At 33.9% G+C, this 24,443-nt stretch overlaps 1 protein-coding gene across 1 annotated transcript in view; it reads left to right on the top strand.

Annotated features, from left to right (window-relative positions):
- Positions 1–24,443, top strand: part of LOC129521302 (transmembrane protease serine 11F) — an 84,451-nt gene that overhangs the window by 5,027 nt on the left and 54,981 nt on the right. The window contains exon 2 of the mRNA XM_055342610.1: positions 12,807–12,887. Within this exon, the coding sequence (XP_055198585.1) occupies positions 12,877–12,887 (11 nt within the window). The 5' untranslated portion in view covers positions 12,807–12,876. The remainder of the gene's footprint in view (positions 1–12,806; positions 12,888–24,443) is intronic.

Genomic DNA, 24,443 nt, shown 5'->3' with positions numbered 1-24,443 from the left:
AGAAGCCTCAATATTGAGCTGGAAAAATCTAATGTCCACAGGATAATTTTAGAGCGTAATATAGGAGGTAGGGTGGGGGTGGTGCATCAGTGGGACTAGTCCGCCCCCAGCAGGGAGGAATATTTTATCAATGCTGTTGTTTAGAATTTCTAGTGCATGATGACATTAATGAGCACACCAACTTTAATCAGTTTCCTTTTGCTTTTAAATTCTTTACAGACACAGTGCCCTCCTATTTACTGCATGCAGAATAGACTGCTTCTATAACCCCTGGCTTCAGACTTGGAGTGCCATTGCTTCAGAGCAGCAATGGAAGTTCCAAGTTATTACATACTAGAGTCAATCTCTTTTTATCAACTTATCAATGAAGATTATAAGCCACTTATGAATAAGATATAAGCCACTGTAATACCTAAATCAACCACTAAGAAAGGAAAGAAAATGTTTAGAGGAAATGGCTGTCCTGATTTCTCTTAAGTATAATTCATTGGAAGATTCTTTTTGCTTAGCAGCTGAGAAAGATGGAATTCATAAAGAGCTCTGAAAAGCTAGCTGCAATTTTTATGCAGAAATTTTTTTTTGCTTCCAAAATTAAGGAGAGAGAAAAAAAGATCACATTTCCAATTTCCAGAAGTTATGTAAAAAATAAATATAGTTGTAGTTTGGAATGGAATAAGATAAATCAGCCAGTGAGTGGTAATTGAACACCTACTATGGGTCTATACCAGACACCAGAAGATATCTCAGAAGTAAAAGATCCACTTTCTGGTCTCTAGGATTTTGTACAAAGTTGAAGAGAAAAAACTAAAATACATAATAGCAAAAACACAAAACCATGTCATAGATTTTTAAGTATTGGAGAAGTCTACCAGTGGAGAAGCTAAGAGTTCTAGAACAATATACCACTATTACTAAATTATTGATAATGGGAATGATGTAATGTCAATTGACTACTCTTGTTAGATACTGTTCCAAGTCGTCTACATTCATTATTTCATTTGCTATACTAACTGTTCTAGAATATAGGCGCTATTTTCATCCTTCTCCCACAAGTGAAGGAATTGAGGAACAGAGATTAAGTGACTTAACCAAGGTCACAGAGTCAATGGCAGAACAAGAATTTGAATCAAAGCAGTCAGTACCCAGAAATTGCACTTTATTTTATTTTTTAAAAATATTTTATTTATTTATTTGAGAGAGAGAGACAGAGAGAGAGAGAGAGAGAGAGCGCGAGAGAGCACATAGCTGTGGGGGAGGGACAGAGGGAGAGAAGAAGCAGAATCTCCTCTTAGCAGGGAGCTTGGATGTGGGACTCCATCCCAGGATAATGAGATCCTGACCTGAGCTGAATGCAGATGCTTGACTGAGCCACCCAGACATCACAGGAATTGCACAATTGCACTTTAAACTGCAACTTTAGGGCACCTAGGTAGCTCAGTTGGTTAAGCGTCTGCCTTTGGCTCCCGTCATGATCCCGGGGCCTGGGTTGAAGCCCCACCTTGGGCTCTCTGCTCAGCGGGAGCCTCTTCTCCCTCTCCCTTTGCCTGCTCCCCCTGCTTTTGCTCTCTCTCTGTCAAATGAATAGATAAAATCTTTACAAAAGTAAAATAAAATAAACTGCTACCTCAAACAGTCAGAGATTTCATTAAGGAGGTGGTAATTGAGTTGAGCTTTTACAAAGTGTCATACTGAAGTGAGAGAAAATAATAGGGAGAACACTCTAATGGGAAAGAGGTTGTAATAACAGAAATTACAAAGTCAGAATGAATATTACATGTCTTAAGAATGACAAAGCTTAATTAAGCTTAAAGTTCATGATACAATGTATCATGGGAAATAGAATTGGGATGAATTTGATTCTTAAAGGATTTTAGAATTTCATCGAGTACATTCTTGATAAGATAGAAAATACAGAAGCTATTATAAGCTTTCAAGAATAGTCACATGATGAAAGTCATGTGTATGGATGATTAGTCTTTAATGAACATGAAGGTGAAGTGGAAGGAGAAAAGAACAAGAGACACAGAATTCACCTGGAAAGCTGTTACAATAGTCTTAAGTTAGTTTCGGATGGGAAAAGAATATATGGACCAAAGAGATAATTTGAGGGAATAACTACCAAAATCATTGGCTACCTAGAGAATTAAAGTGAGTACTGAGTCAAAGATACCTTTTGATTTTTAAGTGTAGGTGATTAGGACATTGGATGGTGCCACTTACAATGACAGAAAAGCTTGGAGGCATGAAGATTTGTTAAGTTTGAGATACCTGACAAGACAGTAAACATTCTCTAAAAGCAGGGTGGTGTCATATTTAGCCAATTTAGCCTTAGCAATATGACAGGCACAATGCCTGGCACATAGTAGATGGTCAAGAAAATGTTTTTTAAAATGCCTAGCACATAGTAGGTGGCCAAGAAAATATTTTTTAAAATATATGATTGAATATAGTAATGGTAAGGCAATGAAACAAAAACTCAATAGGCAACTATAGGACTACAACTTTAATGAGGGAATAAAGTGGGATATAGATTGAGGAATTGTCTGAGTAGAGGAGAGTCCTATAGAGTTATGAGGATTAATTAATTCATGAAAGAGAAATCTGTTTTGAAAAAAAAATCTGGAGGATCTGTATAGAAGCCTCCTACTTGAGGTCTTAAAGGACTACTTTCAATTTAAAAATTATGAAGAAAAATAAATTGTTATTTTGCACGTGTCAGAATAGTCTCTGCATTTAACCTTGTTGAGGGAGCTTATGGTGTGTTGATCAGTTTGACACATCCCTTCTTTCAAAGTCACTGATATATATAGCTAGTACACAAGAATGTAGAATACATTAGTCTGTCAAACTCAGATCCAATATCATTTGATGAAGATGAGAATATCTCAGTCTGCTTAATTCCAAATGAGAAACACCTAGTATTTTTTGAAAGTGCATACCGGAAAATGTTAGATCATATTCGTACTTTATGTTTTAACATCTAGGAATGGTATACACCAAAACAATGGCAGTGGTTAATTCTGAGTGGTATGGGGAGAAAAAAGAGACTAGAAGAGTAGACATTAAAGAGACTTTAGTAATATCTTTAATATTTAGTTACATTTTAGCAAGAGGCTGGATGTATTATATTATTTAAAGGTATTAGAAACAAGAACATACATTTTCTCCTATACTTCTCTGAAAGAACTAACACTTCCCAATACGCCAAAATTCTGTGTGTTTCTTTATTAACCTTTTCCATCTTTTGAAGAAAGTTTATCTAAAACTAGATATTTTTATTCATAAACAATTCACTTAGTCAAAATACATAAAATTGCAATACATTAAAATATGATGAAAGCAAAACAACAAATGCTAGTGCCAATGTCAACCAAACCCCTAGCCTAGGATGGCATCTGTGTTAATGACCTGGCATCCAAGGCTGAGTGAAAATGCCAATCCCAATCAAGGAATTATTTTTTTTTCTGATTCATCTCTAGACCCAATTTATTTATTTAGTATATTTTTTTATTGGAGTTCGATTTGCCAACATATAGCATAACACCCAGTGCTCATCCCGTCAAGTGCCCCCCTCAGTGCCCGTCACCCAGTCACCCCATCTCCCCACCCACCTCCCCTTCCACTACCCCTTGTTTGTTTCCCAGAGTTAGGACTCTCTCATGTTCTGTCACCTTCTCTGATTTTACCCAACCAAGGAATTAAACACTAGTAGTGCATTGCTTCTTTTTTCATATTCTGTAGATTAAGAAATACATATAAAATAACTTCTAGCAGTTTCCTCCCACAGCTCTGCTAATGATCTTGTGCTTCACCCCCTTATAGAGTGTGAGCACTTCTCTTTGAAGACTAGATTGTACCACACTAGCCTATATATACTCTACATGTCAATAACTAGAGGTATGTTGGTAAAAATCAAAGCTTACTCTTGGGATGGTTCTTCAACATTTCTGGAATAAGAAATATTCCCTAGAAGTTATCTCAGATGCAATCAACAGAACTATGTAAGGAAATATTGTTAGAACAAATCACATCACCTTCTGGGATTTACCCAGTCTAGGGCAGCCAATCTTGGTTTATCAAACTGAGAAAACTGAACTCTCTAAATGTCATCAGGATATTGATTTTTATTCAACAAATTGATAGTAGACATAAACATTTCCCTAATTCTGCCTTCATTCCCAGATTGAATGTCTCAGACTACATCCTTCCATAGTAATTTATCAAAGTAATAAATAAAATTAAGAGTAAGCTGAACTTTTTAAACATCCCATTTATTCTTCCAAGTTTTACTTGCAAAGTTTTGTGGGTTTTTTTTAATACTTCCAAAGTTGTCCTAATAGCCTAAATAGACTAACTTATGTCCCCCAAATTGTTTATTCATGTAATTTGAAACTGCACTTTCTATGAATTATTATAACATTCCGCTGAAGTCTTTAATTTATGTGTAGATGGGATAAAGCCATTTAATCAATTAATCTAAATTATTAGTCAAAGGTTACAGGGCAAATTTGTAGTGAATTTACTAAAGAAACAAATCACATGAAAATGTGAATGAGACATGGTAGAATTCTTATATACAGCACTTGGGAAGTATTGGAACACATTCAATTCACATTTGAAAATACTTAATTCTGGAAGCAAATGATGCACAATTTTATACTTATTTTGTGAAATTCAACTGTAAATGTTCAACTTAGAAGAACTCTCTTGATTTTGGGAAAAAACAAAATCAAAATCAGACCTTAGATATCAGAAAATTAAAAATTGAATTAAAATGATAAATTTTGTTTACTGTAATTATTGATAGTTATTGAAACTCTTGATTCTAAGATACGATTAAGACCAAAAAGTGGGATGCCTGGGTGGTTCAGTGGTTGAGCGCCTCCCTTTGACTCAGGACATGATCCTGGGGTCCCAGGATCGAGTCCTACATCAGGCTTCCTGCATGGAGCCTGCTTCTCTCTCTGCCTATGTCTCTGCCTCTCTCTGTGTGTCTCTCATGAATAAATAAATAAAATGTTTTTCTTTTAAAAAAAGACACAAAGGAAGTTAAATAATCATGAACTGAAAGAACATTGGGAGAACAGTGCATAATTTACAGCTATAAATATGATTTGACATCAGAAAACTGGACTTGTGTTTCTAGAATCTTCTGTCAATCCTTCAACCTTTTTTGTACTTAACATATAAAACAAAGCAAAAATTCCTTCATATTTCTTTCTCATCTTTCCTTCCTAATCATTAAATTGAAGCTAAGAATGAGTCCAATAAATTATGAAAATGAGTAAACTAGATATGTCTATAACATATAGACTCATATTTGTATCTATTTTACAAGCTTTTACAGAGATTAAAGACTATCTTAGTTGGCATGATATGAAATGTAAGGTCAATGATATTTTAATTCAAATATAGATTGAAATAAAACTGTGAACATTCACTGACAGGAAATGTTGCTTGTTTGGCTTCTCTAAATCCTGGAATTTTCACTATAGTAGTCAAGTATGCTACTGTAGCATTTGTACATCTGCCCTGATGACTGTACTTTATTATGATTTTTTGCTTGATGTTTGTCTTCTTTGCTCACTCGTAAGGTCTTTGCAGATGGAAATTAATCTTGTTTGCTACAGTGTGCCTAGCAATTAGCACAGTTTGGCACAGACTAGGTTTTCAAGAAACATTAATGATAGTATGCATGAATAAAATGAAAGCTTGGGTCCAATTTCCGAAGGGATTTAACTGAGGAATTTCTGGAGATGACAAAGTATCATGATTATTTTGGATGAGCACATGTTTTGAAATGAGAACTATACAGATATACCCATTCAATAATTAAAGTTTTTTAAAAATGCAACCATATAAGATATATGATAAATCTTAATGTAAATTTTCATTGTTTCATTAAAAATCTTGTGAAAATTCTTAACTGTATGGCTAAGAGTACGTATCTGTTGTAGTATAGATTGGATTCTTTCTTCTCTTGCTTTTCCTCTTCTTCCTTCTCCTGCGTGTCTTTCTTTTTCTGCATCTCCTTCTCTGTCTTCTGCTCTTTCTCTTATCCCTCCTTTTCCTGCTTCTCTTCCTCTTATCATTTCTTCTAGAGTCTGGGACATTAATTTTTACCTACAAAAGGTAGTACAGTTACACATATGGAACGAAAGAAGAAAGAAAAAGAAAAGGAAGGAAGGGTGGGAGGGAGGTAGTACAAGTGTACATACATCATCAGAACTGTCCTGAGAATTTGGAAACAACTTTTTTCCACATAGGAAAACAGCCTTCCCTATGCACATTCCCTTGAGACTTCCCGGAAGAATAAACTGTCAAGCAAGTAAGGAGTATAAGACCATCAGATTAGAGTTGGGTTGGGTCCTACAGGTAGGATAATAGGATATAATCAATCAACAGTATCTCAAATATCATCAGTTTCAACAGTTCTCAATGTGTCTTATAACATAGAACCTATGATGAAATCTGATGAAAATGATAAACCTTGCCTTAGAAAAATGCATACATGTACATATGAATAAATTTTATAGTAATTTCAGTAAATCCAACTGAAACATATTTGTAGTCCTTGGACCTAGTCCAAACTCTGAAATTATCTAATTTATCTATCCATCTATCATCACCTACCTATGTATCTCTTAATCCATCATCTATGTACAAAATGAGATCTAGAGATGTTACCTGCATTGTTCAGACACACAACTATGAGGTGGCAGTCAGTTCTGTCACCAGGGCACTTAGCTTCCTGATCATGTTTTTTTTTTTTTTTCTTTTCTTTTCTTTTTTTCTACTCCTCATCCTGGAAAGGAGATTAGAGAGAGAGAAGGGTGGGGTTTGTTGTTCCTTTTTTTCTTTTTGCACATCTCTGGCATTCTCATAGTTGTTTTTAAACAGTTACTAGCCTTTATTCTAAGAAATAGCCTAGAATAGTCTATAAAAGATTGTTTCAGTCACGAATTTAGTAAAGAAATTATAGGATGTATTTAACCACTACTGTATGATTCCTGTGGTTCTTCCCAAACCTTTACTGACTCTCCTACAGGAAACAGTATCAGCTTCTCTGTTTCTATTAACCTCATCATGTTTCTAAGTAAGAAAATACCCTAACTGATCAAACAGATAGCATTGTGCTGCTAGCAAAGGTTAAAAAAATATTATTCCAGGAAAGAAACAGACTAAATTGTGCAGCAGCATTTTGGCACTGCTCACAACAAAACTACCACTTGTGGCTAGCAAGCGGCCAGCTGTCTCTTGGACTATTAATTTTGTACAAGTGGAAAATGAGTTGAAAACATATCATGGCTCTAAGATAGAATGAAAACCAATTAAAAAAAAAAGAAAGGCAATCATGACTTGTTTAGTCCAGGATATGCATCATTTTTGGAGGAAGAGTTTTCCTGGACAACTGGATCCATATACTTGAGAGATGAAGCAAAAACCTAGATATTCCTAGTTCATCAGTTTGATTTGGGAAATCAGTATGGAAGAAATGCAATCTTACTTATAGCATGAGCTATGCTCTTCATAGTATTGCATCATGATGTCAAACATATCATCTAGAAAGCTTTTCAACATGGATTTGTTTTCTGTTGCTATTCATGAATTTGGCCATTCCCTGCTCATTGTCCATTTCAGTGATTCAGGGCATTAATTATCTGATCTTTCTGATGACAGAGAAGCATATATATTCTCTGTGAAGACCCAGGGAAACCCTTCCTTATATCATTTTTGCATAGTATAACTGGCCATTTTGGATTTTGCCATTTGATTCTGATGCTGTATCTATGCTCAAAGAATTTTTAAAGAAAGACCCTTTTGGTGGAAGCATCCTTGGCATTAGGAAGTTTGTGTTTTTTCAATTTTTCCCTTAAAAACTATCCTACCAGCTAGCTCAAGGTGCTTACCAAGCTGGAGATCAAGCTCAGTTTTTTTTCTTTCTAAAGATGACAGGTTTTAATTAGTCAGTAGTTATAGACTACTACCATACAATCTCAGGGGCTTACATTTTTAGACTTAATCATGTGAAAAAGCTCGTACAGATGTTATAAATCCATTTATCTACATAGAAGACCTATTCTTTTTATAAGGTCAGAGTTAAACGTATCATGAAGATATCTATCTGTGAACTATAGATATACTGAAAGTATAACAAAAGAATTTCCAAAATTTGAGTTGAAGTTGATATAGTGTTTTATAACCACAGAACCTACTAATTTTTTTCTGAGTTAAAAAGTTTGTAAATAAAATATTTTTCAATAATGTTACCCAAAGAATGAAAATAAATGACTGTTTGATTTTTAGAAACGGAGTCTAAGTGCTACTGATATTAGCCAATTCACTTCTGAATAACTACTTGCATATCTTCTATTTCCCAACTTTTAGCTGGACGATCGATAGATCACAAAGCATAAAAAAAGTGAACTCTACATATAAGAATTCAGAAATATATTTTATAATTACTTGTAAAATAATTTGAGTAGCAATATTTTTAAATATAAAGACTGATAAATTGTTTTAGATTTATAGATTTAGATACATGTCAGCAAGGACATGACTTAATATGTTATATTTGAATGATAATAGAATCTGTCTACAACTTTGAAGATGGTTATAGTGAAGTAATCAGGCTATTGATACTGGTATAAAATAATTTCTTTTGTATGTAAAGTATATAATTTGCTTACAAATAAAAGTTTTCTAAAAGAAACAATTAGGATCTGAGGAAAAAACAAACAACTATTGGCTTAAACACTGGCTCAAAAAACTCCAAGATGCATTCTTCGGGATGAAAAAGAAAGGCATATATGTCATCTTTTGATCTTCCAAATTCCATAATTTAATGAACACATGGAAATTATACAAGTAAATAAGTTGATCTTAGAGTGAGTGTCTCCAATTTTTGTTACCTCAGTTTTCTGGGCAAATAATATTAGTTTTCATAATATACTAAAGAGAGGCCATTCAATTTGGTCTCTTTTTCCGTAGGTCAGTGACACATTCATTCTAGTCCATAGAATTCCTTATCAACTTTGCGGATGCCATCTTCTATCCATGTTATCACCCTTTGGCAGTGCTCATACTTGAGAAGGTGTAATACTCCACTAAATCCTCTTATGCTCTTTTTTTTTTCCTTTATATATTTAGGTCTTTATTTCTACAATGCTTTGGAGTTTTCATTGTACAAGTCTACACATAAATTGTTAAATTTATTCATACATGATTCATGGTTTTATTTTTTTTATTTTTAAAATATTTATTTATTCATGAGAGACACACAGAGAGAGAGACAGAGACAGAGACAGAGAGAGGCAGAGACACAGGCAGAGGGAGAAGCAGGCTCCGTGCCATGGGAGTCTGACGTGTGACTTGATCTGGGGTCTCCAGGCCCTGGGCTGAAGGCGGCGCTAAACCGTTGAGCCACCGGGGCTGCCCTGATTCACGGGTTTAGACGTTAGTTTAAATGGTATTTAACGCCAATAAAAAAAAATACACAGACAAAAAAAATAAAGAGATTCCAACATCACATTAAAATTTTTTATTTTCCAGGAATATTTTTGGTAGTGTATAGAAATAAACTTAATTTTTGTATTGGCATTAATACCTTGGTAAAGTAACTTATTCTAGAAATAGTTTTTCTAAATTATTTAGGAGGTGTCCTTCCTTCCTTCCTTCCTTCATTCCTTCATTCCTTCCTTCCTTCCTTTTTTCCTTCCTTTTTGCCTTTAATTTCTTTTTCTTGCCTTACTTCAATGGCTACTATAGTGGTTTGGGTGTTGTTGGTTTTTTTTTTTTTTTTTTGTATTTTTTTTATTGGAGTTCGATCCTTATGTTCTTGATTCAATGGCAAAATAGTGCGCTGATTGCCTTAATAAGTGCAAGATAAAATGTGAGGTCACATCAAATCTTAGGCTATTAATAAGTATGAGGCTAAATTATTTCTTTGTTATAACTCTACTAAGTTCAAAACTTAACTAATTTATTATAAAATTTTGCAATTACAGGGAAATGTATACAAATCTTTTAGATTCAATTCTAAAAGTTATCTTTTTCCCATTCCTTTCTTTTATTTTGGGCACTGAAGAAACATGATCAGTTTGGGAATATCTTAACTTTCCCCTTGATGTCATGATGTAATGTCATCTTATTATTGACTTTCCCTATTTACATTTTGCAACATACATGCATTGCATTGTCTTTTGACTGATAATAAATCAATCAACAGTGCAGCAATAGAAACCAGTATTGTGCCTGCATATATGCAGCAAGGTGGGCTGAGGGTGCTCCTAACCAATGAAATAAAATTCACATGTAGTAATTTCACTTATATAGTAAAAATTACTAGTGCTTGCCAACCTCCAGAATTAGCTGATAGTTATTCAGCCTTATAAGAAACATTCATTTAAAACTCTGCATATGCTAATTACTTAGAACCCAATACATCAATATTTTTAATTATGTATTGCAATTAAAATTAACTAAAATTTAAAAATTGTGCAGATGCAATATATTACTAAAAAGAGAAGAGTTTTGAAGTCATTGAAAACAATTAGCAATATAGCACTAACTTTAGAAAAAAAATGAGAGTTGCAGAGAATAAAGTACCCAATATTTTTATGGGCTTTATTCTGAACCAGGCAGTATTTTAAGTATTTTACATTTATTCTCTCATTTAAACTATGTATGAGTAGTATACTCATTTTACAGAGGGAGAAACTGAGCTGTAGGAAGGTTAAGGTTTTTCCTAAAGTTTATAGTTGGTTGATGACAACACCAGGAAATGAACCCAGCCACTATCCAGAGCCTAGTGTCCTGCCACTCCACCACAGTAAGGATATTACCTCGGAGAATGAAAAGGAGTTATTTTATGTATTCACTGAAAGTAGAAGAAGGGGGAAAAAAAAACAAGAACAATCAAAGAAATAGAACCTTTGCAATCAGATAGAAGATCATTTGAGAGAATGGCATAGGAAAGAAGAATCCTGAGGGAAACAGATGAACCTTTATTTTTGAATATTTATGAATATAAGAAATATATGCATACCACATCTCATTTCAGACCCTCAAAGCTGGTTCTTGTAATTACATGCTTCTTGTATAGAAAAATTTCCTCCACTTAAGCAAGAGTTTTTCTCTGGATTATTATTTACGAACATGAAGAGCTGAGAATATTTTTATAACATTTAATAAATTACAATATTAATTTATACAAATGTAATATTAATTTATTAGTGAGAAATATTTTAATGTAAACATTAAAAACATTTTAAATGCATATGTATATGATACTAATTTCAAGTTGGCATAGTACTGTATATAGCAATAATAGTGGGTTATAGTCATATATTAAAATTAATGTAATTTCTCTAGCACTTTTTTTTAGATTTTTATGACTTTGTACTTTTAGAAAAATTAGATCTCCAAAGAACAAAATTACTTTTCGATCAATTAAGTTATAATTTTCAATTTAGGTAAACAGATTGAATAAGTTTTGTGAACTACTTACTCAGGAATTTTTATTCCTTTTCAAAATTATATTACATACTTTTTTGTCATATTATTGATGATTACACAAACTAACAATCTGGCTCAGTTTTTCTGTTTCTAAACTGTCTTGGGAAATACATTTCGTATTAATGACTTTGGGGAATATTACAATAGAAATGTTAAGATTAGATTCATATTATTTGTAGTATTTTAGATAAAGGCATTCTGTGTGAATTACAAAGATAAATATTAAAGCTTTCTTTTTTCTTTAATATCTCCCGGATCCAATCATTTAAAAGTAGCCCTTAAAATTGGAAGAGTCCTTCTGAAACTTTACTCATCTTCATCAGAAGTTCATATATTCAACCCCAAATCTCTGAGATCAAATGCAATTATCCTGAGGAATTCACACACTATTAAGATGAACTACACTGTGCTTTTATTTTTTTTTAATTCCTATTTTTATTTATTTCTTTCAGGGAGAGAAAGAAGAGACAGAGAATAAATGACTAGGGGAAGGGGTAGAGGATGAGGGCGAGGGAGAGAATCCTAGGTAGACACCACCATTAGCTCAATGTGCGGCTTTTTCTGACAACCCTGAAATCATGACCTGAACTGAAATCAAGAGTCAGATACTTAACCAACTGAGCCAGGCGTCCCTAAGATATTCTTAATGATAAGAAAGAAGAAAAAAGGCATTGTTGTTGTTGTTGTTTTTAACATTCTTCTTTTGCCTTTGTGGGGGAAAAATAAATTCTTTAAATAAAATCTGTAATCTCTAGAACTAAAATGGACAGTATTAGAAAAAGCTAATACAGCCCTTATTTTACTTACGAGCAAAATAAGTCCCTATAAGGTAAGAGACTAGAGCAGGGTCATACCATCAAGGTGGCAGAGACAAGCCCCCTGCCTAGCCCATAGCTCAGGTCCTTACCACACTTGCTTATCTCATGGTTCCATGAAAAGGAAGAGACCTAACAATTCCCGTGAAGAAGGAAGAAGTACCATTGACGTACTGTAATGTTTTGTTGGTATTTTTTAAAAAAAACAAATTGGGGACACACCTCAATGCTGATCATACCTTCCCAACTGGAAAAGTGTGGTCTTCTGAATCATCAACAATTGCACGTTGTGTGCTGTCCACTGCTTGGAACTCTCTGTGCTATGAAGTATTAATAATTACTTCACTGAGTTGAACTGGCTGGCACAAAATTGATTATGTTCTTATCATGCTATATCAGGACTGTAGCTCTCAGCCACTAAACCTGTCAGACTTGTTTCCTTTCTTGTTGCCAGTGACTCTTATTATTTTCCAGCCTCCCAGCCCTGATCTGGCTGATAGGGATCAGATGGTGACTGGATACAAGCTGCCCCAGCACTGGGTCCATGATGTACGCGTAAGTACTCAGCTTTTCTCAGTCGGAGTTATCAATTGGGACACAGGTTCACAATTCCTGACACAGGCAGGACAAATATTGTCTGGTGGACTGTGCTTTAAAAATAAGGGGTTTTTTTTCTACATGTGTTACTGTATTTTGGATTAAAGTTTTATTTTGTTGCTATTTCCACATATAAGAATTTCTTTAAACAGAAAGGACCAATATGATCCTTTCTTTCTAAATAACAGAAATAGAAATGATATGCAGTAATACATTAACTCATTATATTTAAACATTTAGGAAAAACTCTGCTATATAAAAGAATAATTTATAATAGTTTATTTAATTTCTTTAGTATGATCAATAGCTTAGTATACATTTTTGTGGTAATGTTGCTTTGTGAAGTATATTCTGGGAAAACTTGAAATATAAAAGGAGGCTTTACTGAAATTTCAATTCATAATTCAAAATAAAAAAAGTATGGCGGCATAAGATTATATGTATCATGAATGAAGGATGAAAGTTCAAATATTTACATCTAAATATCTAAATAATTATTGAGTTAACAAAATCTACACTGTATGTGACATTTTTCATAATTCAACTCCAAAATAATTAATCATTTAATGAATTTAAGGTAAATAAATTTGTATATGTATATATAGTTCGGAATTTCAGGCTATCATTTTACAGACTCAGAAATGAATTACTGATATTTGATGTTAGTGATTTCAAACACTGCATAGTCTACCCTTGCATCTCAAAGAGGTTCTTGACCTCTCTATAGACACCAGTCTCCCAGCTGATCTGCAGACTGACGTTTCCAATTTAATCATGATTCTGTGATCATTATAATTGTACAGTCATTTGATTTTGTCTTCAGTAAAGTATAATACTTTAAGCCTGTAGGCTCCAGCACTCTGAAATAATGAGTGTTCTTACCCTTCCAAAATTACTCTGAAATAATAGCATGAGCCTGAGGAAGATTATCTATTTGATGCATAAAGTTTCTCCCCAATGTCCCTTTCAGGACAGCATGATATGGCATATTATCAGTACTTCTCATTAAGTATAGGAGGTGTATGTTTCTCTTCTTTTTTTTTAAAGATTTATTTGTTTATTTGAGAGAGAGAGAGTGAGAGAGAGAGAGAACAAGTGGGAGAGGCAGAGCGGGAGAGAGAGAAAGAATCTCAACCAGGTTCCACACTGAACTCGGAACCTGACATGGGGCTCAATCTCATGACTCTGAGATCATGACTGAGTTGAAATCAAGAGTCAGACACTTAACCAACTGAGCCACCCAGGCATACTTCTTATTAGATATGAGAAAGTGTTATTTCTTCTTCTAAAATATTTATTTATTTATTTATTTGAGGGAGAGAGAACACGGATGTGGGGGAGGGTCAGTGGGAAAGAATTTCAAGCAGACTCCCTGTTGAGTGCAGATCCCCATGAAGTGCAGAACCCAGAGACCCTGAGATCATGATCTGAGCCAAAATAAAAAATCCACCACTTAACAGAGCCATCCATGTGCCCCTGAAAGTGTTATCTCTAATTCACCAAGATAAGGACAGAGTAGGAAAAAATGTGCATACAAAAAAAATTACTTTTATATATAACATTCATATAGGTATAATATGCAAACAATTTCAGTTTTAAAGAATTAGCAAAGAACTTGAAGTTCTCTCATTCTCATTTGCTTAGAATTTTGTAGTACTGCTTTTCTATCAGCCTGATTCTACTCTTCCCAATATCTATTCACTCACTTTACCACACTAAAAGTGTCATTACAGACACATGAAATTTCTATATTGAAGTGTCATCAGCTTTTTTTTTTAAAGACTTTATTCATTTATTCATGAGACAGAGAGAGAGAGAGAGAGAGAGAGAGAGAGAGAGAGAGGCAGAGATAGAAGTTAGAGGGACAGGGAGAGGGAGAAGCAGGCTCCATGCAGGGAGCCTGATGTGGGACTTGATCCTAGTTCCTGGGATCACGCCCTGAGCAGAAGGCAGATGCCCAGCCAGTGAGCCACCCAGGTTCCCGTGTCATCAGCTTTGATTCAGAGCTTATAATTCTGAGGATTTTGAGTATCTTTTTAATTTAATTTAATTTTTATTTATTTCTTTTAGATTATTAATCAATTAATTAACTAATTAATTAACTAATTAATTTATTTATTTATGAGAGAGAGAGAGACACACACACACACACAGAGACACAGGCAGAAGGAGAAGCAGGCTCCACGCAGGGAGCCAGATGCGGGACTTGATTCCGGGTCTCCAGGTTCAGGCCTTGGACTGAAGGAGGAGCTAAACCGCTGAGCCACCTGGGGCCACCCTTGAGTATCTTTTTTAATTGGATTCTAGATCAGTATTATTTTTAACAATAAAGAGTGGATTGCACCATAGGGATAAAAAGGTTAGGGAGTAGGTTCATTGACTTTCTTAGTAAAGGTATTTTGCTCAAGAACAGTCTCAGGCTCAAAGAATGAATGAATGAGATGCTACAGCTTCTTAGAAGTTTTGTTTTTCTCATTGTGGTAGAGTAGGAAAAAGTACTAGCATGAGATTTAGATGTGTTCTAGATCCAGCCTTGCACTCATTTGTCTGGATAAGTCACTTACCTTCAAGATTTCACCTCTTTTATATGTAAAGTATGGAAAGTTCACATTGATATAAATGGAGGAGGAGTTGTCACCATTAATGAGATTTGAAATAATTTTTGTGAGTAAGCACAAAGATACTTTATTATTTATAATTTGGTTTATCTTGGTATTATTCATTTTGTTTTATTTACTTCGTTAAATAACTGGAAGTAACATCTGATATTAACTTTGTTATATTTTTACTATATCATAACTAGTAAATCTAAGTATTGTATTGTGGAACTGTTGTTTTAGATGTATGATTATGTGTGTGTTCCATGCTGTGATGTGGAATATTTCTTACTGTGGAACATGGTCAAAAACATTTAAAAACACTGCATTAGCCTTAAAGTCATTTTCAATTCTGTGATTTTGAAAGACTTAATAGCTAGTTAATATTGAGGACATTAACTTTCTTGAGGCTCTAGAGACCATTTATATTATCCTATAGATTTTTTTCCCCACTAGTCCCTATATCTGGTGCCTCCTACAGGTGAGGAAGAAATCAGAGATATGGTTACCAGCAATATAGATACTTCGGTGCCAGGAGGCCACACCCTGATGGCACAATTGGACAAATGTGAAAAAATAAGTATAAACAGAATGCTATGGGAATATCTGCTTAATCTTATAAAGGCTTCTCTGAGCTATTGAGTGTAATCTAAAAAAAAACTATTTGGAATTAGTTGGAGGAGAAGGAAGTAGGGATTCTTGACTGGGAGAACACAGCCCTTGTAAAAGTCGTGAGACTTAACACACAGTAGCAAATAGATGTTGGAAATTATCAGAAGAAATGCATGATCAGTCAGACTATGAAGCGCCTTTTGTTTCAGATTAAAATCTCTAAACTCTATGAAGAGAATTGGGTAAAAAACTTAAGCACAAGGAAGAAATGATCAAATTTGTGACTGAGAACCATTAGGGTAGACCAGAACAGTCTGGTGGTTCTACTGTCTTTTGGTACAGTTGCAGAACTAAGTGAAGGGAATGGCATGGACACTGCCTATGTACAAGTTGATTCTTCTGCCTAAAATGAATGTTCCTTCTCACAGTTGATTAGACTCCATATCTTCCTTGAAGATTCTAATTAAAATTACTGTGAAATTTTTCTCCTACCTCACATCGTATGTCTTAATTATTTCTTGAAACACAGCCATCCTGTTAACAAAAGATCACTTTAATAGGGACACCTGAGTTGCTCAGTTGGTTAAGCCTCCAACTCTTGATTTCAGCTCAAGTCATGATCTCAAGATTGTGAGAGCAAGCCCCACATTGGGTGCTGGGCATGGAGCCCACTTAAGATTCTCTCCTTTTTTTTTTTTTTTTGCCTCTCTTCCACACTCTCTCTCTAATAATAATAATAACAAACATTATATATACTTGACACCTCTCTGCATGCTTAACTACTTGTTTATAATTATGGCCCACAGTTGAACAGACAACTTTCAGTATTCCCAGTGCCAAAACATTGCCTGGCCCATTGTAAACCCTCAACATTTGTTTGTTGACTTACAGTAACATATACCTAAAGCTTAAGAACAGAGACTGAGAAATGAGGAAAAGTTGGAGTAAATAGGGCTCATTCTCATGACCTGAGCTGAAACCAAGAGTCAGACACCCAAGAGGCTACACCACCCAGGCACCCAAAGTTTACTTTTCATTACATGTCTATTCAGGAAGGCCTAGGGGATATTTGAGATACCGTAATTCAGAGGGTAAATAAAAAGCTAAGTAGTGGAGAGAATTCATTTGAAGTAAACTTATGCTATGGTGCTGACAGGGATTTATTGTAGAAGTGATGAAAGCATCACATAAATGCCTGTAGACTAAATTTTAAAGTTTTATTTATTCATTAATTCAACAAATGATTATTACTCTAACTTATACCAGTAGCACATTACATACACACATAATATATATATGTATACAGGTATTATACATACACATGATATCTATTGTGAGTTCATATCATGTGTGCGTATATACACATATCACATGCACATAAATAAATATACACATAGACCTGTACATGACCACAACAAATATTCTCTACTTTTATGGTGTTTACAATTTAGAAGAGACATGATAAGCAACTAAAACAAATGGCAATAAATTTAAAATGTGTATGTCTGAGGTAAAGGTTTTGTATTTTTTTTCCAAAACCTTTTTCTACTTAGCCTTATTTCTTTTAATAATTTCTTTCTTTCTTTCTTTCTTGCTTTCTTTCTTTCTTTCTTTTTTTTTGTGGTATCTGATTTACTAAACACACTGCCTTCTAAAGGATAACACCCCATCCTCTCATAGAATTCCTTCAACCTGGCAATTAAGGTGCCTGTAGAAGGCCTTTCCAGCATTCTAAAGGTCAGCTGCCTCCAGATGTTGTGCTATGTGCTACAATAATCAGAGGTCTAGAATCAGTGATAATGCTGGTAGTGATAACTACTGGCTTTTTTTTTTTAGTAGACTTTTCGTTTATATGATAGCGCTCTATGGCCTACTTTCATTTGCAGACAAATGAGAGCTAATTTGTGAAATGCATTTGAAAACATTAAATATTGAAAAAGTCTCCCACTATCCTTAAAGAAGATCTCAATAGGATCTAACCCTTTTAACACTATTCAACAAGTGTAGGAAGACATGGAAATCAACACCTTGACCAAGAAAATAGTTTTGTGTTGCTGTGTCCAGTTACTCTCAGTAGTCTTTAAAAAGGGTATTGTGTCTTTGGAGTACTGTGGAGTTAGATGTGTTAGGATAATGCATGGATATTTAGGGGGAAAATAGCAAGAAATTCTTTATGCTCTTGAATCATATATTCATTATATTATTTCACTATTTATGAAGCATTTGAATGCTTAACATTTCAGGAACACTCACATTCAAAATTCAAGTTGAGAAGCCAATTCAAAGACATGAGAAATACTTGCTGCACTTGCTGTTTTGGATTCTGCACATTATATTTTCTTCCAATAGTGTATATGACTAAACTTTGACTTTCAACTGATTTCTTGTAGTTGCCAGTACTAAAATGTATTTGTCTTTGAATTATTTTGCAAAATTTTTAAGATTTTATAATTAATTGCTATTGTTGTCTAATATTTGAAAATAGGCTACTTTAAGACATTCAGTAATTTTTTTTTGAGATTTTGTTTATTCATTCATGAGAGACAAAGAGAGACAGAGACAGGCAGAGAGAGAAGCAGACTCCCCATGGGGAGACTAATGAAGGACTCTATCATGCAGGACCTCGGGATCATGGCCTGAGCCAAAGGCAGATGCTCAGCCACTGAGCCACCCAGGCACCCCAAGGCATTCAGTAATTTATGTAACATTATCATTGGGTAAAGACAGCAGCCTACAACTTAGGTATTTTATATAAAATAAATTAATTTAAAATATAACTATAGAAAATTACAGTAGTGTGATCTACTAGTGGGAACCATATGAAATGGCCCCTTTTATGGGTTAAAAACGACTTAATACAAGAAATTTCATATGGTCCAAACTAGTCAAATCTCTTCCAGGTCTTATTTCATTTATCCTAGTATACATATATGATATAACTTATACAACTTTAAAATTACACAATTTAAAGAAACTATCAACATTTGAAAAATCCTTCATACTGTCTAAAAAACACTGGCTTAGATACAAGAATGTCAAACAACCTTGAGCATACATCTCATAAAGGTGAGATGAGGTAAAGCAAGTTGGCAAGTATTAACTCCTGAAAACAGTTTTAAAAAATCCAGTGCAAAACAGATTGTAGGGTGTGTCTATATACTACTCTAAGTAAAAGAGGTGTGGGTGGGGTGGGGCGGGTAGAATCCAGTTACCTATTTGATCTACAAGGTGTCAAATATTTGCCTTAATTTGCATGTATCTCGAGACCCGTTTTTCATCCATTGACAGATTCTTGCATATGCTCTTCATTGCTTCTTTTCATAATCAAACAAACCTGAATAAGCGAAAGGGCCTAGAATGAATGAGACCTTTAGTGGCAGTGGGAAATCATAAGAGAAGCTATACAAAGCAAGAATCTATGGCTTCATCTTGATTAAAGTTTTAAAAAATAGTTTAAAAATCAAGTCAGTTAGGGGCACCTGAATGGCTTAGTCAGTTAAACTTCTGCCTTCGTCTTGGGTCATGATCTCAGGATCTTGGGACTGAGCCTGCTCAGCTGGGAGTTTGCTTCTCCCTCTCCCCATGCCTCTCCCACTGCTCATTCTCTCTTTCTCTCTCAAACAAACAAATAAATAAATAAAATAGTATTTCAAAATTTTTAGTTGAAATAAATAAATAAAATCTCTAGAAAGAAATCAGATCAGTCATGTTACTCCCATCTTTCACCCTGAATTCATGATTTTGGTCATACGTGTAGTCATGAACAAGCTGTAGAGACCTGTTAAAGACAGGGTTGGACATATTAGCATAGACACCGCCTCGAAACTACGTCAATGTTATCATTTTAGCTCTCCTCTCTACTAAGTCAGTGAGGCATTTCCTGCCCCATTATGGCCCTGCCATCTGCCTTCTCCTTCCTCCTATCATTCATCCTTCCATAATCATCTTTCTCCTTGACGGTTACTAGCCCCTGATTATACTTTCATTTGGAATCTAAAACTTTGATTGCCTTAGTGTCATTTCTGCTACTGGAAAGATAGAGGAGGGATAAATTTATTTTTCTGTATTTTTCTATTGCTTATATGTCATGTCACTTTTAAGAACATATTAATTCATAGGTTATTGTGTTTGGGTACATAGGGTATTATCAGATAAAATTGTTGAGAAAAGTACCTTCTTCACCTTTTTGAACTTTCAGTAAAGTCAATTCAAGAAATAAGTCCTCTTTAGAGGAAAATATAAACTTAGAATCTTCACCTTTCATGATTCATCTTTTTTGGGGCAACTATTTCCTGTTTAAGACTGCTCCTGCATTCTTTACCTTTTGAACCAACAAGAGCTGCAAGAATTTAGTTAGCATTTACTACTCCTTTAAAATTGACAAAACCATTCATTTCTCTTTATTGCTATTTATTTAACTTGTCAGCTGTCATCTTTCTCTTGCTGACAACAGCTTTTAAAATAATGTTAACCATTACTTATAATGAAACTGTAGCAACATGGAAGGATACAGCTTACTAACTGGCTTTGAGAATGGCTTTGTTCATATACTTCTGGATTTTGAATCATTTCTTGTAGTGTTGTGTTGATCTATTTGTATTGTGTGATTTGTCCTGACTCTCCCAGGGCTCTCCATTAGTTGGAAATTTGAGGTAGAGTTGCAGTTAATTATCAGGGAACATAGTAAAGTCAACTGACTGTATTCTTACTACCCAATTCAAATGAGCTAAGCTACATACCTTTATATGTGAAATTTGTAAACCAGAATTCAAGTTCAATAATCAACCTACGTTCCCTCAAAAAAAATTTTTTTAAGTAGATCAGGAACTCAGGAAATGCTCAATATGCTTATCTCTAAACTAATGGGGATAAAGGGTGCTATATTCATGACTGTCTTTCTGGCAATGATTTAATACCTTTTAAATAAAATGTACTTTGATTCAAGTCTAATGTATTAGGAGTTGTTCTGGGTGCCTGGAACTGGATTATCTGCTTTAATTATGTGTTACTTATTCACTAGAGTAAATTAAATAAAAATATTTAGAATGGAATCTGCCCAGTAGAATTGCATTTTCTTTGATTCATATACTAATGTTGCATTTATAGTACTAAACTCTTTAATTGCATAGGAGAAAATACATGGGAAGTGAGTTCCAAATCCTATAGGATACTTAAAATATGGCTATTATTATTCATGCAGCTATGAAATGAGCTTTTTTTCTGGCTGTAATTCCTTTTTAGAGTTTTATCTGTAGCCAGATGTATTATTATAATAAATTGATTTAATGGATTTTCATGCAAATATAGAAGTAAATTTCCATTGATTCATTTTTAAAAATTGAAGTAGAATCTATCAAATTATAAAATAAAATAATGGAGTCTTAAGTATTCTTACACAGACAAAATTTAATATTTACACTGTTTAAACTATATACACAGTTTTTAAGATTTCTTTAAAAGTTCAGAATTTAAAAAGTTCAGAAGTTAAAATCCACTGACTTCATGTAATTCCATAGCTACACAGTATTTCTTTAAACTACTGGGAATTAGATGGTTTTATTACAAAAATTAACTACTTATTAATGAACTACTTAATGTATACTCAGACCTTCAAAAAATAAAAAATGGCTACTTGGAAAAAGTACAAATCTAATGAAATAGCATTTGAGTTGCATGATACTTTAATTTGTCCATAATAAGACAATTGAACATTTGAGGGGAAAATTCTGAGAATGAGAAGGTTTTGAACTTCTTTTTATCCAATCTAGCACTCCAACTTACTCATTACCTCTTTCACACATGGCTCTTCAGAAATGTGACAGAAAGATTCTGGGACATGTTAATTTTGTTTATTTAATATGCAAATTATATTAATTGCAAATGAGAATATTGTTGATCTCTTTTATCTAGGACATTTATATCTTAATCATACCTCCTCCCACTAAACTAGATTGCAAAATACCACTGAAATATAAACCTTATACCAGTCAGTCATACAGGAAGCTAAGTAAATAACACTGGCTGCTTATCAAGAGTAACTGCATTTAAAAAATATATATTTAGGGGCACATGCATGGCACAGTTGGTTGAGCGTTGAACTCTTGGTTTCTACTCAGGTCATGATCTCAGGGTCATGACCTCAGGGTTATGAGATCTAGCCCTATGTCAGGTTCTGTGCTCAATGCAGAGTCAGCTAAAGTTTCTCTCTTCCTCTTCTTATGCTCCTCCCCCTTCCACATGAGCTCTCTATCTAAAATAAATACATAACTCTTAAAAAATAAAAAAATATATGTATGCATTTAATTATTTATTTTGTCAGGAATTACGTAGCAATAGCACATTCTGTTTGGTTTTATTTATTTATTTATTTATTTATTTATTTATTTATTCCAAGTTCAAATTTATTGTAACAGCATTCTATACTAGTCTTTGAATAGTAGACAAAATATTGAAGATTTTTTAAGATTGGCATACCAGAATGTTTCACAAATATACAAACTATTTGTCAGGTGACTGTAAGCTTAGCAGATTATGAATTTTTTTAGTCACTAACACCATTTTAATTCTGTCCCCTAAGATATTTTTCCAAACTCAGTCACAAGTAGCAGGATGTGATTTCCCAAGAAGCCCATTATGCTGTGTTGAATGATGATGAGTGAAATCATTTTGGTTGAAAGAAATGGGCTTAAAAAGAACATTTATTAAGAGGTCATTAGACTATTTCATAAAACAAAACAAAAGAATTGACAGGGAAGATACGGACCTAGCATAGATCCAGTCAGTTGGACGAGTTGTAGAAGGGAAGTGATATGCACTTTCTAGTAAGTTAGCGTTTTCTTTTCAGTTTTTTTAGGTCAATATTTTAAGAGAGATTCATGGGTCATATTTGAGAGAAAAGTGAATGCCTTGACTATTACCTGATTTAAAGTTCAAAAATTTAATGGGAAATTCTTGAGTTCTCCTTGCCATTAGATGACATGTGCTATTATTCTTCTACAGCCTTGGGGACAAATAAAACCTCAGATCAGATATTCTAGATTCGATTCTGGGAAGTTATTATGGTTGTTCCTAATTGTTGTGTGTCAAATGTTGATTTATGTCCTCTTTGTCCTCAGGGAATACTGGCAAAGTGTGAATCTGGAGTTTATCGTGACTCATTCATAACTGAAATTTTCCAAGCAGCCAGATTTTCTAAATAACTGCCATACAAGGGCCTTTTGGAAATATGAAAACAGAAGACAAACCTCTGCCCTTTGGGAGTTTACAATCTTGGAGAAATAATATTTACACACATAAACAAAAAATAAGTTAGCATGTAATCAATGGCTGAACAGAATAGAATAATATAAAATAATAATTTAAAATATAGGTGGAAAGAATAGAAGAATGTTAATAATATGTCAGGATGTTTATATATAATGATTACATAGTAATTTGGAATTTGCATACCTTTTGTCTATATAGTATCCATGTTAATACTGTTTTTCTTATATTTTTACAGTGACTAAATTTTAAAAATATTCAGAGTAATGTGAAGAACTCTGTATATTTTTATTATTAATCACTAATTAACTTTATATAATATTACCCAGATTTCTGCAGCTCATTTTGTATGCTTACAGACAAAAATGTTTGTGGAATTATTTTATCTTTTTGTTACTGCAAAGACTGTTCTCTTTCATAATCACTGTGTTTCATCCATACTCATCTTATTTCAGTATTTGAGTTTGCCAAACTTCAACTCACCCAACATGTGCTGCTTCCTCTGCCTGAGCTCTTCATTCTAACCTTCACCTAAGTAGATCATCCTTGAGGTTTTGGTTTAAATGTTTTCAGAGGAATCTTCCCTGATCCCCTATACTAGATAAAATTTCCATGTTATATGCATAAAAAAGCACTTTGGATTTTCCTTAGCATTCTCCATTGTAGTAATTATATACATATTTTTTAAAGTTTGCATTTCTCCCCAGGCGGTAAACTCTATGAATATATCTGGTTAACCATTCAACCTCCAACCAGTACAAATTCTCAATAATTATTTTTTAATGATATATAAGTATTAGAATTCTTTACCAAGAAAAATCCTTAAGACTGATTTCAAAGAATTGCTAGAAATATTTGTAATTAGCATATCAAACATTTATAATGGGTGCTTCCAAACTGTATAAAATATACACAAAGTTTCTTTCTTCAGTGGGTTACAGAATTTTCTTTTTAAATATTTTTGTATGCGTGTAATACTAAAGCCTGTGTCTTGGGGTGCCTGGGGGTCTCAGTTCACTAAGCCTCTGCCTTCAGCTGAGAT

Source organism: Nyctereutes procyonoides, unplaced genomic scaffold, assembly GCF_905146905.1.
Source record: "Nyctereutes procyonoides isolate TBG_1078 unplaced genomic scaffold, NYPRO_anot_genome, whole genome shotgun sequence".
NCBI classification, from domain to species: domain Eukaryota; kingdom Metazoa; phylum Chordata; class Mammalia; order Carnivora; family Canidae; genus Nyctereutes; species Nyctereutes procyonoides.
This window is presented reverse-complemented; position numbering and strand designations above follow the sequence as displayed.